This window comes from Sander lucioperca, chromosome 13 (assembly GCF_008315115.2).
Source record: "Sander lucioperca isolate FBNREF2018 chromosome 13, SLUC_FBN_1.2, whole genome shotgun sequence".
Classification (NCBI taxonomy): Eukaryota; Metazoa; Chordata; class Actinopteri; order Perciformes; family Percidae; genus Sander; species Sander lucioperca.
This window is the reverse complement of record NC_050185.1, coordinates 24,622,212-24,638,243: the sequence shown is the minus strand read 5'-3', so window position 1 is coordinate 24,638,243 and position 16,032 is coordinate 24,622,212. Positions and strand designations below refer to the sequence as shown.

Here is a 16,032-nt window from a genome sequence, read left to right as displayed (position 1 = left end):
CCATCCAGTGTGTTATAGTGTTATCCAATTGCGTGCAGTGAGATTTTCAAATGCATGCTTGGTGCTGCCCCTCGAATTGGGCCGTTTTCATTACTCGATGCCAGACCCTTAATCTTTCAGATTTGGGTCTGGATTTCCAGGCTAATTTTCCAATACATTGGTGTCTAAGTGACTGAATGGGGGGGGGGTGAATCTTTGAAATTGGTCCAGTATTGAGAAGTGTCTGACTACATTATGGAAAGGTTTCGTGTCCTGCTTAATACTGGACCCATTTCAAAGATTGTTGTTCCTATCAGTCATAGACATGAAAACATGGGAAAATAGGGTCCACGTTGGGGGAATAAACAAAGTTACCCTTTAAGCCTGAGTGACCTGCATTGTAGTTAGCTTAGATGCAGTTTTACAAGAAACGGAAGCAAACATGCCAAAAATATCTCGGCCCCATTTCAAATGATTCAGATTTTAAATTCCTGGCCTCTTAATTTGCGGCATTCAGACATGATTCTGCCATTTCAATTTCAAATCACTTTATTCATCCCCATGGGGCAATTAAATGACACCAAGAGCAGAATATTCCACCACATACAGTACATCATCAATAAAATAAATAAATGGTAATATATAAAAAGAAAAAGGGGATGGGAGGAGTGCTCAGAGTCATCAGTCTACGGAGTGTTGTAGTGCAGTCCAAAGATTTGGAAGGTGGGGAGGGGGCTGGGAGTTTAGGAGCTGGACAGCCCTAGGGACAAAGGTCCCCTTCCTCCTCTGGGACTTAAAGCGGACTCTGCGCCTGGAGGGGAGCCATTCATTCTCACCATTCATTCTCTCTCCCCCTCTGTCTCTCCCCCCAGCCCTCCTGGGTTACTGGGCCGAGGTCTGGACCTTGTGCGAGGCCTTGTGGGGCCGGCTGGGCCCCGCAGATCAGGAGCCAGACGTGGAGATGCCCAGCGAGTACGAGCAGCAGCTGGAGAGGAGGCGAACCTTCTCGGCCTGGCTGTCCCGCGGAGCCACCTGCAGGGTTGAGGAGGAGGTGGCGTTGGCGGGGAAGGGTCGGCACACTGAGGCCATCTTCAGCTACCTGACGGGCAACCGCATCAGTGAGGCGTGTCGACTGGCTCAGAAAGAAGGTGAGGAGGCTTAAAACTCTGCAGAAGGAAAGACAAGAGTGAGGGGTTTATTTACTCCTTCAGGGTTTCCGCTGGGTTTTAAAAAGTCTAAAATTTAAAAATCTAAATTTTAGGCCTTAGAAAGTCTTAAATTTGCTCAAGTATTGTGTTCTAGGTCTTAAATAATTTTAAACATGTCTTAATTTTCCTACGTCCATGTAACGCTAGCTCTAATGGTCATTTTTTTATTTATTCCGTGGTGTTGTAGTTCTATCTTTCGCTAGTCCAAATATAATTTCGCTGTATTTCAACTACAAATGAGACCAATATGCAACTTATGTTGCAGCCAATCAGCTGCAACGTGTTATTGGTGCGAGTCTCTTTCAGATTGTACCACAGACATAAAACAGATTTTATTCTTCAGCTTTAGGGAAGTACAAGTTTAGTTATACTTGGCTTGATTAAAACTGAGTTTATGGCTTAGTTAATGCTGTGATAAAGGTCTTAAATTTCATTCATAGTGGTTTTGAAAAAGTCTTAAAAAGTTGTAAATCTGACTTGGTGAAACCTGCAGAAACCCTGTTCTTCAAAGCTCTGGAGGAGTTTGATTCTGCTGCTCTCATCTGAGCGGCAGAATCAGAGGAGGCAGTAGGGGGCAGATGATTCCACCACTACACAAATCAAATGACCTGGAAAAAACTAATTTTCAGAGCTATTTTTTCATAGAACAATCTCCCAAGTAACATACGTTTTATCGAAGGAAAGGAAGGTTTTTAAAAATAAACTCAAATCTCTTTATCTTGAAGTTTTTATATCTTACGATCTTTTGTTTTAAGAAATATTTGTTTACACCTTTCTTTGTGAGCTACCTAGATAGTTAGCTCTGTAACATAGTGTAATGTAATTTTGTTTTCTAGATATTTTCTTCTTGGGTTTTTCTGGTTGTTTCATTATTTTGTGTTTTACTTGTTAGTCTGTTTCTTTTCCTGTATGTCATGAAATGTTTTTTAAACATGTATTTATTGAGTTTTTGTACATTTGACAAACAAAAACACTACAGCAAGGCACCTAACATAAAACAAAGGGGACCAAGGATCAAATGTAGTAGCTGTAGTACCCACAGTAATGAATCTGTACATCCACAGGTGTATGCTTACACAAAATACTAGATAGTTAATACTAGTTATCACTCCATCCACAACCATATTGTTATTCTCAAGGAAATTAAAGAAAATGCTCCAAATTTTCCAAAACTTGTCAAGCCTATTTTTTGTTGTGTAACTTATCTTTTCTAATGCTAATTAAAAAGTCATTTTAATAAGCATAATTTAGGGCTAAGGGGCTCAGGAAATGTTTTAATATTGTCTGATTTAATGTTGATTTGGACCCCAGGAAGACTAGCTGGCCATCTAGGCGTCGGCCAATGAACTTACAACTGAATTTGATTTTGCTAACATATAGCTGTTTGTCCCCAGGAGACCACCGGCTGTCCCTGCTGCTGTCTCAGGCCATGGGCTCTCAGTACTGCCGGGACCTGCTGGCCCTTCAGGTTGCCGACTGGAACCGCATGCAGACCGACAGCTACCTGCCCGAGGAACGGCTGCGCATCTTCACGCTGCTCGCCGGGAAACCTGTACGCCATGTTTTTTTTAATTTCCTGTTTGTCAAAGAAAGCAAAGCCAAACAGAAAAAACGTTTGCTGACATTTACTGGCAGGTTTACGCACTTGAAAAATAAGGAGTGTCACGATTTCAAATTGAAAAAACCTGTCTCTTTACATACATTTATCACTTTTTTTTGACATTTTTGTCACTTTAAAAAAATAATTGTCACTTTTCTTTGACATTTTTTGTCACTTTTTTGTCACTTTTCTGACATTTGTAACTTTTTTGACATTTGTCACTTTTTTCAAAGTTCTTTTCATCAATTGTTTTTTCTTCAAATGCTATAACATTTTATAAAACACCCAAATTCAATTCAAACTCAAAGTAGTAAACTGATTATTTATTTAACTTGTGAAGAGCGTTGTAGGGAACCATCCACGTTATTTTTTTGGACAATTGGTTTGAAAGAAAACCCAAATTTCTGGTATAGAAACTCAAATTTGACCCGAGGACAACAGGAGGGTTAAATCAATGTTTATAAAGTGAGTATCCATCTTCTTTAGAGTCTGTAGTTTGATGCTGATGGCGTTTCCTGTCCTTCCCTGCAGGTGTGGCAGTCGTCTGACTCTGTCGTGAACGTGTGCTCTGAGTTGGACTGGAAGCGCTGTGTTGCTGTCCACCTCTGGTTCATGTTGCCTCCGACCGCCTCCGTGGCGGACGCCCTCGCCAGATATGAAGCCGCCTTCCAGGTAAGCTGCTACTTCTCAGTCTGTGTTGACCCACCTCCACTGGATGACTCGTCACTCCCTCTTTTGCGTTTTAGCTCAGTGACGTCACTGCTTCCGTGTCCAATTATTTTTACGGTCTGTTTTACTCACAGCGGTTTATTCAGAATCAGAAACGGAGTTTATTGCCCCAGTAAGTTCCACACTAAAGGCCGCTTTATGCTTCTGCGTCGAATCAACGGCGTACCCCCACAGACCCCTCTGCGTCTACGCCAGACCCTACACCGTAGCCTGACGTGCACCTCTCGAAAAATGTAACTACGCACGCGACGCACGTTGCTCGGCCGTGGCTTGATAGCGTTGCATTTCCCCTGACACATTTCCTGGTTCTCCTTCTCCTTCTCCATAAACAACATGAGATCAAGGAGAGTGTTAACTTCTCCTGCTAAAGATGTCTCACCGTGGTCAGAAAGAACAGGGGAGACACTTTGTTTCTCTCACTATGACTCTAGAGTCACTACTCACTCCGAAGCTAATCGCTGTCACTCTCTCACTTCTCCCTCTACCACACACGTGCCGGTTCGACGCACACACCAGCGCACAAGTATAAACATCAGGCCACTTACATAGGCTACGGCAAAAGCTCTGCGTGGAGCCTCCACAGGACCATAAAATGGCCATACGTTACCCTACCTGGGTTTATTGCCACAGTAAGTTACCCTATGTAGAATTTGCCTTGGTGATTGGTGCATACATACACAAACATATTAAACAGTAATAAGAAATAAACAATAAATACAGAAACAAATATACAAAATTGTTGTTTAGCATAAGAAGGCTGAATGGGTTGAGTGCAGAATTCAAAATATGTGTGTGTGTGTGTGTGTGTGTGTGTGTGTGGTCCTCTCACTGGCTGTTACACAACTTCAGTCTACAGATGTTGTCACATGAGACAGAAAGACTTGAGTGACTTCACTGATCATCGATGTTGTGGTTGTTTCTGTCCTGCAGGGCTCGTGTGAGGCGGGAAAGTACGCCTGTGCCCCCCTGCCTCCGTACCTGGAGGCGGTGCAGCCGGATATGGACGATGAAGAGGAGGAGGAGTCTAAACGGCCTCTGCACGACCTCTGCTTCCACCTGCTCAAACTCTACAGTGACAGGTAAGTCAGCCACATCACTCACCTGTCTGCAGCTTCCCTGCTGGTCCTAATGTAGCAAAAACAGTATTAAGCTGTTGTAAACTACAGTTCCCCCCTCCTGTTTATGAATAATTTACTGTATATTCATTATATCTTTTTCATAGTTTATTGGGATTTATGTGTTAATGTTGTTTAACGGCATCTTTGTATATCTTTTTTTTTTTTTTAAGATTTTTTTTTTTGGCCAATTTAGGCCTTTAATAGACAGGACAGCTGAAGGCATGAAATGGGATAGAGGGCGGGGAATGACATGCAGCAAAGGGCCACATGTCGGAGTCGAACTCGCGGCTGCTGCGTCGAGGAGTAAACCTCTATATATGGGCGCCTTCTCTACCAACTGAGCTATCTGGGCGCCCGCATCTTTGTATTTTGTCCAAAAAAAAAAGACAATCATTTTTAACAGGCTGAACAGGACTAACAGAGAGATTTGAAGGTGTAAAATCAGCAGAATACTCCTTTTTAATGCTCCAGTTGTGTCTTTGTGTGCCGTCCTGCAGACACTACAGCCTGCAGCAGCTGTTGGACCCCCTGACGGTCACCTGGGAGCGTCTGGATTACCGTCTGAGCTGGCACCTGTGGGGCGTCCTGCAGGCGCTGCACTACAGCCACCTGAGCGCCTCGCGGCAGGGACTCCTCCACGCTAGCTACGCCGCTCAGCTGGAGAGCGCCGGCCTCTGGGACATGGCCGTCTTCATCCTGCTGCACATCCCCGACCACACGTACGTTAAAGCTCATCTTCTTTATTTACAAACACTGAAACAGAACCGGGAGGTTATTAAAGGGAGTTTGTTCTAGGGCTGCCCCCTCTGAGTCGATTAGTCGACTAATATTTCTTCAGTCAATTAATCATTTTTTATGCTGAATGATTTATTTCTAGGCGTGCACAATATATCGACTCAATATCGTTTTTGCAGTATCACGTTGTGCAATATCAATATTGAAAATGTACTGAAAAGTACGCAATATTCCGTGTATTTTGTGAGATGCGCATAGAGACAGCAGGAGAAACAAGAAGCGAAGGAATCGAGAAGCGTGAGGACAGTGCGAACTGCGAAGCGTCTGTTTAAATAGACCCTTGTGTTTTGATATTCTATGAATCTATTTTGATGCGTTTTCAACTTAGGGCTGCTCGATTATGGGAAGAAATATAAGCACGATTATTTCGGTCAATATTGAAATCACGATAATTTAACACAATTACTCGTTGAGTTCTGGAAAGATGTTGTAATTATTAAAATTAAAAAACTGTGGAAGAAGTTAAATAAATCAACAGTAAAAAAAATGCATACAACTGTGAACTTTGTCTTAATGCTTTTCCTATTTAAACTTTATTTTTTCATTCAGAACACAAGAGAAAACAAAGAGTTAACTTGCTAAACGTAATGAGCTAAATAATTGTTTTTCTCGATTATTCTGTTTTTGTGATCATTGGGAGCCGAAATCATAATCACGATTAAATTGCACAGCCCTATTTCAACTTTTGTGTTTTCATATATATTTAAGAATATCGGAATGAAAATCAATATCGCTATATCACATTTTGTTAATATCAGGCAACCCTATTTATTTCCAAGAAACCTCTAAACACATCTCTGCTTACACAAACACAAGATTGAAAGTGGTGCTTTTGCATGATTCTTTGTAGAGAAACTCAGTTCAGACCCAAGATTCACGACGAAACGAGTTGAAACTTGCAGCTACTTGCAAGACGGTGTATCATCTCTGTACAGCAACAACTCTCAGTACTTCAGTTCCAACTTCTGACTTTTCAGGCTTTTTTTTCTTAGCTGGTTATCATTTGATATATTTTCTTTGTGTGTGTTCAGTCAGCGGGAGCGAGCGGTGAGGGAGATGCTGACCCTCCACTGCCCTCTGCAGGAGACGGACGAGTCGGTCCGAAGGGAGCGCTTCCTGACCGAGAAGCTGCTGATCCCAGAGCAGTGGATCCACGAGGCCAAAGCCACCCGAGCTCGCCGCGACAGCGACCGACACCAAGAGGCTCTGCACCTGTACCGGGCCGGATACTGGAGCCAGTGTCACCGGCTGCTCATCCAACACCTGGCCTCAGGTCAGGAAAATACTATGGAACGGATCAGTTTAAACTGGTGTTAACACGGTGTTCGAACCTCTACTCTAATTCCATTTTAATGTAAATTACATTATAATCCTCCAACAAAAAACGATTAATCAGAATTATAAAAATGGTCGATCAAATTAAAGAAAAGATTAAAATAAAGTGAACAATCAGTAGCTTTAAATATGTGCATAATATTCAACAGTCAAATATACAAACTTATTGTTCAATAATTTTATTTATTATCATTTATTTGAATTGTCCAAATCAGTGCTGAAAATGTCTGATTTAGAAAATGAAATAATAATAATCCCCTGTCTCTCTCCCCTCATCTCCTGTCTGTCAGCATTCCAATAAAAGAAAAAGGCACAAATAAAAGAGAGAAATTATATAAACGCCAGGGATGCACCGAATCCAGGATTCGGCTTCGGATTCGGGCAATTATTGGGCTTTTTGACAGGGTTCGGTTTCTGCTGAACCTTAGAATTTCTTCCCACCGAACCCTACGCTTGCACTACGCTGGTCGTCGTAATGACGGCGCCGTTGATTACGGGAAGGTGTTTACGTAGGTGGAGCGTTCAATGCAGCAGGCTGTGAGAAAGTGAAAATGGAACTGGTGAGCAGAAAAAGTGTAGTTTGGCAGAACTTTCAGCCAAAAGAAGGCCATTCAAGTCCAGCTACATGTTCAATCTACAATGCTGATTAGTCTGGTGGTGGCGAGGACCCTAAACTATACACAACATCACCGCTGTTACAACATCTGGTATGAAACATCCGAAAGAATACGAGTTGTGCATGAAGGAATCTACAGACAGCAGCCAAAATGCAGCAACTTCAGGTACGGCAAAGGAAGGACAGTCACTGTTTACTTCATTAATGAGTTTACTGTGTTCATGGACTGAGGATGGGACGAGGATTCGGTATGCAGTTTCGGATTTGGCAGAATCTTAACCAGTGGATTCGGTATTCGGACGAACCCCAAAAATCTGGATTCGGGGCATCCCTAATAAACACTGAACATGTTTCAAGCCAGTCAAGTTTTTGAGTAAAAAAAAAAAGCTGTGAAAAGTGTTGCCTTGGGGGAGTAAGCTTTGCATTTTAAAGTTATTAAACTACACACATTTCTTGTCCCACCCGTAGACTGCATCATCAACGACAACCACGACTACCTGTTGGAGTTCCTGGAGGGGCTGGCGGTGCCTGAACATAGCGCCACCATCCAGGACTGGGACACTGCCGGGAGGGTTTACCTGGACTACATCCGGGTAGTAAAGACTCTGCAGGACATCCAGCAGGTACTGACGCTCACAAATGTCACTTTATTTTCAAATGTTTTTATGTTCAATATGGATTTGTTACCATGTTGCAAAATGATGAACATAAACCTGAAATAAGACTCATTGCAGGCTAACATGTTAGCAAGCCGCCAATACACAGTCAACACTTCCTGTAGCTTTTAAAATAAAGGTCTTGATGCCAAGAATAGCTTTTATTGTGAAATAGATGCAGGAAGAGTTAAGTGTTAATCACTCTGGGTTAAAGAGTGATTAAACCCTTGTTTCCACCAAGCAGTCGGGTTCAGTTTGTGGCAGTTTTTTTGCGTAGAAGTTAAAACAGGGTTTCTGTGGGGTCTTAAAAAGTCTAAAATTTCAATTTCATTTCAAACTGGTCTACATTTTCTCATTGAAATGCTCCTGTCGTACTTTACTATGTAGTTTTTTTCCCCCCGTGGTGTTGTAGTTCTTTCTTTTCCTACTCCAAATATAATGCGCTGAATTACGAATACAAATGAGAACAACATGCAACTTATATTGCAGCCAAGTGCAATAACGCACGAGTCTCTTTCGGAACGGATTTTATTCTTTAGCTATCGGGAAGTGCAAGTTTAGCCATGTTTCCAGACTCTGATATTGCCTTTTTTTGTTTTGTTTTTTATGTCATGATATATCTTAAATTTAATTTATAATGGTCTTAAAAAGTCTTAAATTTGACTTGGTGAAACCTGCAGAAACCCTGTAAAAGAAGCATAAAAATACTAAGGTATAAGTACCTGAAAATTGCGTTTGTGTTCCGGCAGATGGAAAACGCTGGTTACGAGTTGGAGCGTCTCTACACCGACGTGACGTCTCTGTGCAGCAGAATCGAGCTCCTGCCCTGCCGCACCGCCAGAGACCGCCTCGCCCAATCAGGTAAGAGCACGGCTGTTGAACCAGCGACAAAAAGTCCTCCAACCGAAAACAGCAGCAGCAGCTGGATTCACTGACACACCTGTTCTCTGATTGGCTGAAGTTAGAAGGTGAGGATCAGATTTAAGACTTAAAGTTAGACGGAGAGAGGGACCTTCATCTAAACGATGTGAGATTCAAATATCTGGTACGGTCAGTTTATCTGACTCCAGACAGGAAGGTTTTCAGGTGAGCGGAAGCTGAAATCACTTGTACCTGAGTAACTTAGAAAGGGGGGAATCGTAAAACCCACAGTGCCCGCAATTTGTGTCAGACATCACCCCCCTTCTTGTCATAACTCGGTGAAATGTGAAAACATAGACATATCATGTCCATCCAGAATAAACCTCCTTAAAGCACAATTCCAGCGCAAAATGAACATAGGGGTTAATAACATATGTGTCCCGAGTCGACCGTTCTCTGGGACATGTCTTCATGCTAATCTAATGTGTCTCTAGCTTCAAACAAGCTAACGCTAGTGTTCAGGGCAGAGGGTAAATCACTACTTCTACACCACTAACAAGGCTGAAAATATCACCACACTTCCACGGTAGCAGAATGAGGGTCCCTACATGTAAACTGAAGCATTGAGAACTTTGTAAGTGTACAGACAGTTTATTAAAAAGACAGCTTATAAAGACAGTAGTTCATGTGCCCATTCCAACCACGAACACTGTGCTCGAGCTATGTTACTGGTTCCACGGCGTTCGTCAGACAACGGTCGTCTCGGTACACGTATGTTATTAACCCCTAGGTTCATTGTGCGCCGGAATTGTCCTTTAAATCCACTTAAAATCAGAGAAAAATAAGGCTGCAGAAGTTGTTTTTAACTTTTCTTCAGTATCAAATTAATCCAGCGATAGTTGTCTGTACAATGGATTTTTCCAGCTTTTCTATTCCACTTACACATATATATGTAAACTTCACTTGGTGGCTCAGACTGCCCAGTACCTTCAAAACAAACGCACTAACAGGTACTCAAAGTAACTAAAATAAAGATACTGATGTCATAATCAGACTTATACAGCTGTACAACAAACAAAACAGCAACAAAATACCTAAGTACATTTTTAACTATATAATATAACAAAACGATGAATAGCTCCAAAAATAACAACTGTTTTCATGTTGCACCATCAATATTTCAAACCAAGGCACCGCAGATGGAGATATATTAATAATAATATTTTATATATATATATATATATATATATATATATATATATATAGCGCCTTTCATGATACCCAAGGTCGCTTAACACCTAAAGAAAGGGGCGTGAGAAAATGAGTTTATTAATGAAAGGGAGAGAGATTGTGTTGAGAGAGTAGTTGCTCTCAAAAGGTGTCTCAAAGTGATTGTTGAAGCCAGACGAAGTGATTTTTGAAGCCAGAGAGGGATTCTTCAGACAGAATCGAGACTTCCTTTCTCGCGGCGACGGCAGGACAAGTCATCGTCTTGTTTTCAGATCGTCGTGAAAGAGAAGTCTCATGAAGCTGAAGTTCAGAAAGTTCAGGTAGGAGGGTGAAGTCAGCTGCTGTCTGCTGAGAGTGGAAACCTAACCAAGCCCCCCCACTCCTCCCTCCCTCCTCCTCCCATGTAGAAATGGCGAAGCGTGTGGCGAACATCCTGCGGGTTGTGCTGAGTCTGCAGCAGGGCGACGCAGCCTCCGACTCCCTCAGCATCCCGCTCACCCAGCTGGCGCCGCACATCACCCGCCTGCCGATGCCGGAGGACTACGCGCTGGAGGAGCTGCGAGGCCTCACGCAGTCATACCTGCGACAGCTCATCGTCAGCCAATGAGGGCACAGAACAGAAAGCAGGAAAGCGCAGACATGTTCACATCAGATGAATAAAAAAGGTGTTGAAATTTCAGACGCTCAAACATCATGAAATTCCGATGCAGAACGGGTTTTTTTTTTTTTTTGGAAAGAGAAAAAGGAGCAAAAAAACGAACTTGAAGACAAGTTGAAGGCGTTTTGTTTCTGAGGATGAGAACAGTTTCGATTCTGGAGTTTGTTCACTTCAGATTTGGAGGCACAAAATCTCCGATACTTCATTCCTCATTGTCTGTGTGTGTTTGTTCGTCGCTTCCCGGGAGAATTTTAAAAGAAACAGCCGTAAGTGACACAAAATTACTCTGAATATAAACCACCACACAGTGAGGTTCTGTTTTATCTAGGGATGCACCGAATCCAGATTTTTGGGGTTCGGCCGAATACCGAATCCACTGGTTAAGATTCTGCCAAAACCGAATACCGAATCCTCGTCCCATCCTCAGTCCATGAACACAGTAAACTCATTAATGAAGTAAACAGTGACTGTCCTTCTTTTGCCGTACCTGAAGTTGCTGCATTTTGGCTGCTGTCTGTAGATTCCTTCATCACAACTCGTATTCTTTCGGATGTTTCCTACCAGATGTTGTAACAGCGGTGATGTTGTGTATAGTTTAGGGTCCTCGCCACCACCAGACTAATCAGCATTGCAGATTGAACATGTAGCTGGACTTGAATGGCCTTCTTTTGACTGAAAGTACTGCCAAACTACACTTTTTCTGCTCACGAGTTCCATTTCCACTTTCTCACAGCCTACTGCATTGAATGCTCCACCTACGTAAACACCTTCCCGTAATCAACGGCGCCATCATTACGTCGACCAGCATAGCGCGCGTAGGGTTCGGTTCGGTGGAAAAAATTCTAAGGTTCAGCAGAAACCGAACTCCATCAAAAAGCCCAATATTCAGCTGAATCCGAATCCTGGATTCGGTGCATCCCTAGTTTTATCCCATTCATTACAAATTTCACACACTTTTAACATCGCAGTGATGAGCTGCTCCCAAGACATCCACTGGTTTCCATTGCCATTCACGGAGGGTCATTTTTAGCGTTTGGTTTCCAAGCCATCTTTGGTAGTTTGTGTGTGTGAGATCGGAGGGATATTGCCACTGTCGGCCACCTGTGCCTCTTGCCTGGTCGGCCACATGGGTCATCAGGGTCAGGTATATTGTATTGTACCGGTGTTGGGGGGAGCCCAACCTCAAGCCTTGTAATGTATGGCCTCGATGCTCTTTCTTGTGTCTGGTGACGGAATGAACATAGAGCAGTTTTCTGGGACCTGGGCAAAGCGCTTGTGTGTTGTATAATTCCTGGCCTGCCATTCACAGAGAGTCATTTTCAGCATTTGGTTTCCAAGCCGTCTTTGGTAGTTCCTGTGTGTGAGATCAGAGGGATGTTGCCACTGACGGCCACCTGTGCCTGATTTTCAGTACGAAAACCGCTCAGCAGTCTTTAAAAACTTGCTGCAGTTGTATAATCCGTCACTCACTCTCTCTCACACACACACACACACACACACACGTCGAGCCTGCTAATTTATGTCAGAGTTGCATTTTAGTTCAAAATATATGTTCATGTTGATGAATCAATTGATGTTCAAATCAATCAGTGCTCAAACTCCATCACATTGAGAAAATGTAACCCTGACAGAAATTAATTGAATACCTTTTAATCCACTCGGTATCAACGCTGCTATTCATGGACTCCTGTTTACATGTGGAACAAACGATAAGACAATAAAAAACACTGTAGCGTCCAGATTTCAGCTTGTATGTAATAGTGCAGATGAAGTTAACCGTGATCGATGACAGAAGTCCAAAAAAAGGAAGTTTCAAAAGACTGCTGCTAGATTTTCATGCTATGCAGAAAGAAATGGAAACGAATGGGAAGCAGGAAAAAGACAAACTGTCCAGCATTTCAAAATGGTCAACAAAAATATGAAGTATTCATAATTTGTAATCGTAGCTAAAACATGCAAACTTTATTATCCCTTTTGTTGGAGTGTTTCAGGAGTGGAAGGTACACACTGTCATTTCCAAGTTCTGTTGTTTATATTTTAAAATTCTCCCGGGAAAAAAACATGTCTTTCTCTTAAACAGAGGATCTTCCTCGCCATGTTTGAATAGCGTCTTGTGACTGCACTACACATGTGCGTGTGAGCGTGTAAATGTAACCCTTCAGTTACTTGCTTGACCTCTGACCCCCAAAGAAAAGTGCCGTGGTATTGATAAGCTCTGACAAAATCAAAAAAAACATCTCTAGCTTCTGACGTTATATATATTTTTTTTCATTCAAAGATTTTGTTTTATTATACAAGTACATAAAAACAGCCGTTAGCTTAGCGTAAAGTGTGACAGTAGCCTCTGTTCATCTGTCGATATGTGAATAAAGACGATTATCTTAATATTAAAGACGAGCTGTGATGTCGTGCAAACGAGTTTCGATGTGCACAGACTTTTGTTTTGGAGACGACTTGGAGGAAAGCTACAACATGTAAAGTGTTAAATGCTTACTGGTCTATTTTTGTAGATTTCTTGTTTCTCGGTTTGAATGTAAATCGGACGCGTGTGCACGTAACAAGTTTCTTTTTTTTATATTCGCACTTCATTACAGTTTGGTCGTCAGATTTTCTCTAAAAGTGAAGAGTTTCCTTCCAAAAACGAGCTGCCAACCAGAGATTTATCTGCATGTAATTATATAAATATTGTATATTTTTGGAAAATCAAACAGGGAATATCAGGTCATTTTTATTCTCCACCTTTAATTATTAATAAATTGGATGCAAAGTGTTTTAGAATGAAACTCTTCACTTATCTTTGAATTGGTCTTTTTTCTTTTTTTTTCTTTTTTTTGTAGACTAAATGTCAGTTTTCCAAGAATATTTTTCTTTTTTTGCAGTTTCTCAACAAACGGGACGCTCTGTATGATGTCTGTTTGTTCTCCTGTTAAACAGAAACTGTGTGTGTAGTTTATATGGATGGATACGTGTGTGTGTGTGTGTGTGTGTGTGTGTGTGTGTGTGTGTGTGTGTGTGTGCGCGCATGTTTCCTGATTTTGTTGATAATACTTTTTTAATAAAGTCAAGTAGAAATAAACTGTTTTTTTCATGTTATTCATAAGCCTGGGAAAACGCTGAAGAACTTCCGGCAAATTTGAGATTTGCTCTGCAAGTCCGTCTGACCTAGAGCTCATTCAAGCCCATTTCCATTTTTTCCAAATCGAGGCACCAATCACAACTTTACGCCAATCACAACCGTTGAGGCGGGCTTTACGCCAGTCACAACCGCTGAGGCGGGCTTTACACCAATCACAACTGTTGAGGCGGGCTTTACGCCAATCACAACCGCTGAGGCGGGCTTTACACCAATCACAACTGCTGAGGCGGGCTTTACATGATGACGATAGCGCAGCGACGGCGAGCAGCTTGTTTACATTCAACATGATGGCCACCGAAGTGCAGCAACCCGTTGATGTCGCTGCTACATCACCCGGATCGTTGGTCTGATTGGTTGAAGGACTATCCAATTGCGTCCAGAGACATTTGAGCGGCGTCCGTTGGTGACGCCCCTTTGGAAATGGGCTGTGAATGAAGCTTCCCCAGACCCACTCAGTTACAACTGAGAAGGATCTGTTGTCAGTCGATTATTTTTTGGATAATTTTTTTGGATATTTTTTTTCTATCTACAATATAGGGCTTCACAATATGAGGAAAATATGCGATAACGTTGAATGTCGCTATAACAATATTATTTAAGTGTTCTCGGTTTCTGCTGCTTTCAATATTCTGCTAAAATACAACAAACTGCCTGTTGGGTTTAAAACAAATGAAAGGAAATCATCTCCAACTTTATTTTTATTGAAAATTGAATTGGATATAAAAGGCAGCGCTAAAAACAGTGAGTTACATTTTAAAATGCTGTTTTCTGCAGATTTTTTTTGTGATCTGTCGCCGCCTTTCATTGTGTTTATTGCGTCAGTTGACATTGTGTCCCCAGCCCTACTACAATATGTAAATTAAGACTCTTTAGTTCACAATCTCAACAAGTAATTAAACTTTCTGAAGCACTGAACCACTTTTAAAGTAATTGTGCTGGGCACCCTGGTGGCTCGGTTGGTGGAGCGTGCCCCCATGTATAGAGGTTTACACCTCGACACAGCGGCCGCAGGTTCAACTCCGACCTGCAGCCCTTTGCTGCGTGTCGTTCTCCCCCCTCTCTCTTCCCTTTCATGTCTAAGCTGAGTTGGATGGTTCATTGTGTTGAGAACATGCAAATGGTGACATCTGCTGGGCAACGGAAAGATTACGACTACAATGGAACTGAATCAAAAAGCTCTTGCTGCTTTTATTCATGATATTTAGTTTGTATCATTCCACAAACAATGGGACCTTTTTGAGGAACTAAATTTAAAACCTGCGGTTCTAGGAACTATCGGGTCAGTTTGCAGGACTGACCATCGCTACGTGGCTGAAACCAAACTTTTTGTTTATGATTTAGTTCCTTTGAATCCATAGTTCCTGCAACTTTGTAGTAAAAAAGAAAAGCCTAAATCTGCAGCTGCCCAATGCTCCCAAATATAAATGCAATTAAGATAAGCCTTTGTTGTCTCCTATAGGAGAAATTCATCTTGGGCATTCGAGAGAAACGAATCGGCGACACCGCGCATAACACACAATAACATACAGTTAACCAACATCAGAGCCCGACCGATAAAGATTTTTAAGGCAGATTTCGATACAAATATTTGGTGATTTAAAAATCCGATATTCAGATATATCGGCCGATATATATTTAAAAGAAATCCAGAAACGCGTAACAAAACAGATTTCCCTAACATTAGTTATTTGAGTCCTCGCTAAAATAATGTTTGTAATGTTTTATTCTCACAATGGAACAACATCAAAATATATTTAAGTTCTGATAAATAAAATGTATAAAAATACAAACTTAAGATATGAAACTTAAAGTCCTTGGAACAAAAACAAGACCAACAAAAAATCAATGTTGCCAACAGGGAGGTTGTAGAGCGCCCTCTGGTGGACAAACGATGCAACACCAGCGCTCAGAACATGGTTGAAGGGGGTTTCGTCCGTTTTTATTTTATTTTTTAAATATTCTAAATGCCTAATATCGGCCCACCGATATATCGGTCTGGCTCTAACCTACATAGAACATAATCATACATTATCTCATCTGATGCTTCAATGAACATCTACTAAACCTCACACAACCCCCCCCTACCTTTCCTCACAATCACAGAAGAACAG

At 41.8% G+C, this 16,032-nt stretch overlaps 1 protein-coding gene across 6 annotated transcripts in view; it reads left to right on the top strand.

Moving 5' to 3' along the window:
* The window catches only part of nup98 (nucleoporin 98 and 96 precursor), a 43,681-nt gene extending 32,816 nt beyond the window's left edge, over window positions 1-10,865 (top strand). For all 6 annotated transcript variants that reach the window (XM_035990793.1, XM_035990792.1, XM_035990791.1 and 3 more), the window contains exons 27-35: window positions 852-1,127; window positions 2,582-2,739; window positions 3,319-3,459; window positions 4,447-4,595; window positions 5,132-5,353; window positions 6,461-6,702; window positions 7,849-8,003; window positions 8,786-8,897; window positions 10,535-10,865. In XM_035990793.1, the coding sequence (XP_035846686.1) occupies window positions 852-1,127; window positions 2,582-2,739; window positions 3,319-3,459; window positions 4,447-4,595; window positions 5,132-5,353; window positions 6,461-6,702; window positions 7,849-8,003; window positions 8,786-8,897; window positions 10,535-10,734 (1,655 nt within the window). In that variant the 3' untranslated portion in view covers window positions 10,735-10,865. The remainder of the gene's footprint in view (window positions 1-851; window positions 1,128-2,581; window positions 2,740-3,318; window positions 3,460-4,446; window positions 4,596-5,131; window positions 5,354-6,460; window positions 6,703-7,848; window positions 8,004-8,785; window positions 8,898-10,534) is intronic.
* Window positions 10,866-16,032: the final 5,167 nt, after the last annotated feature.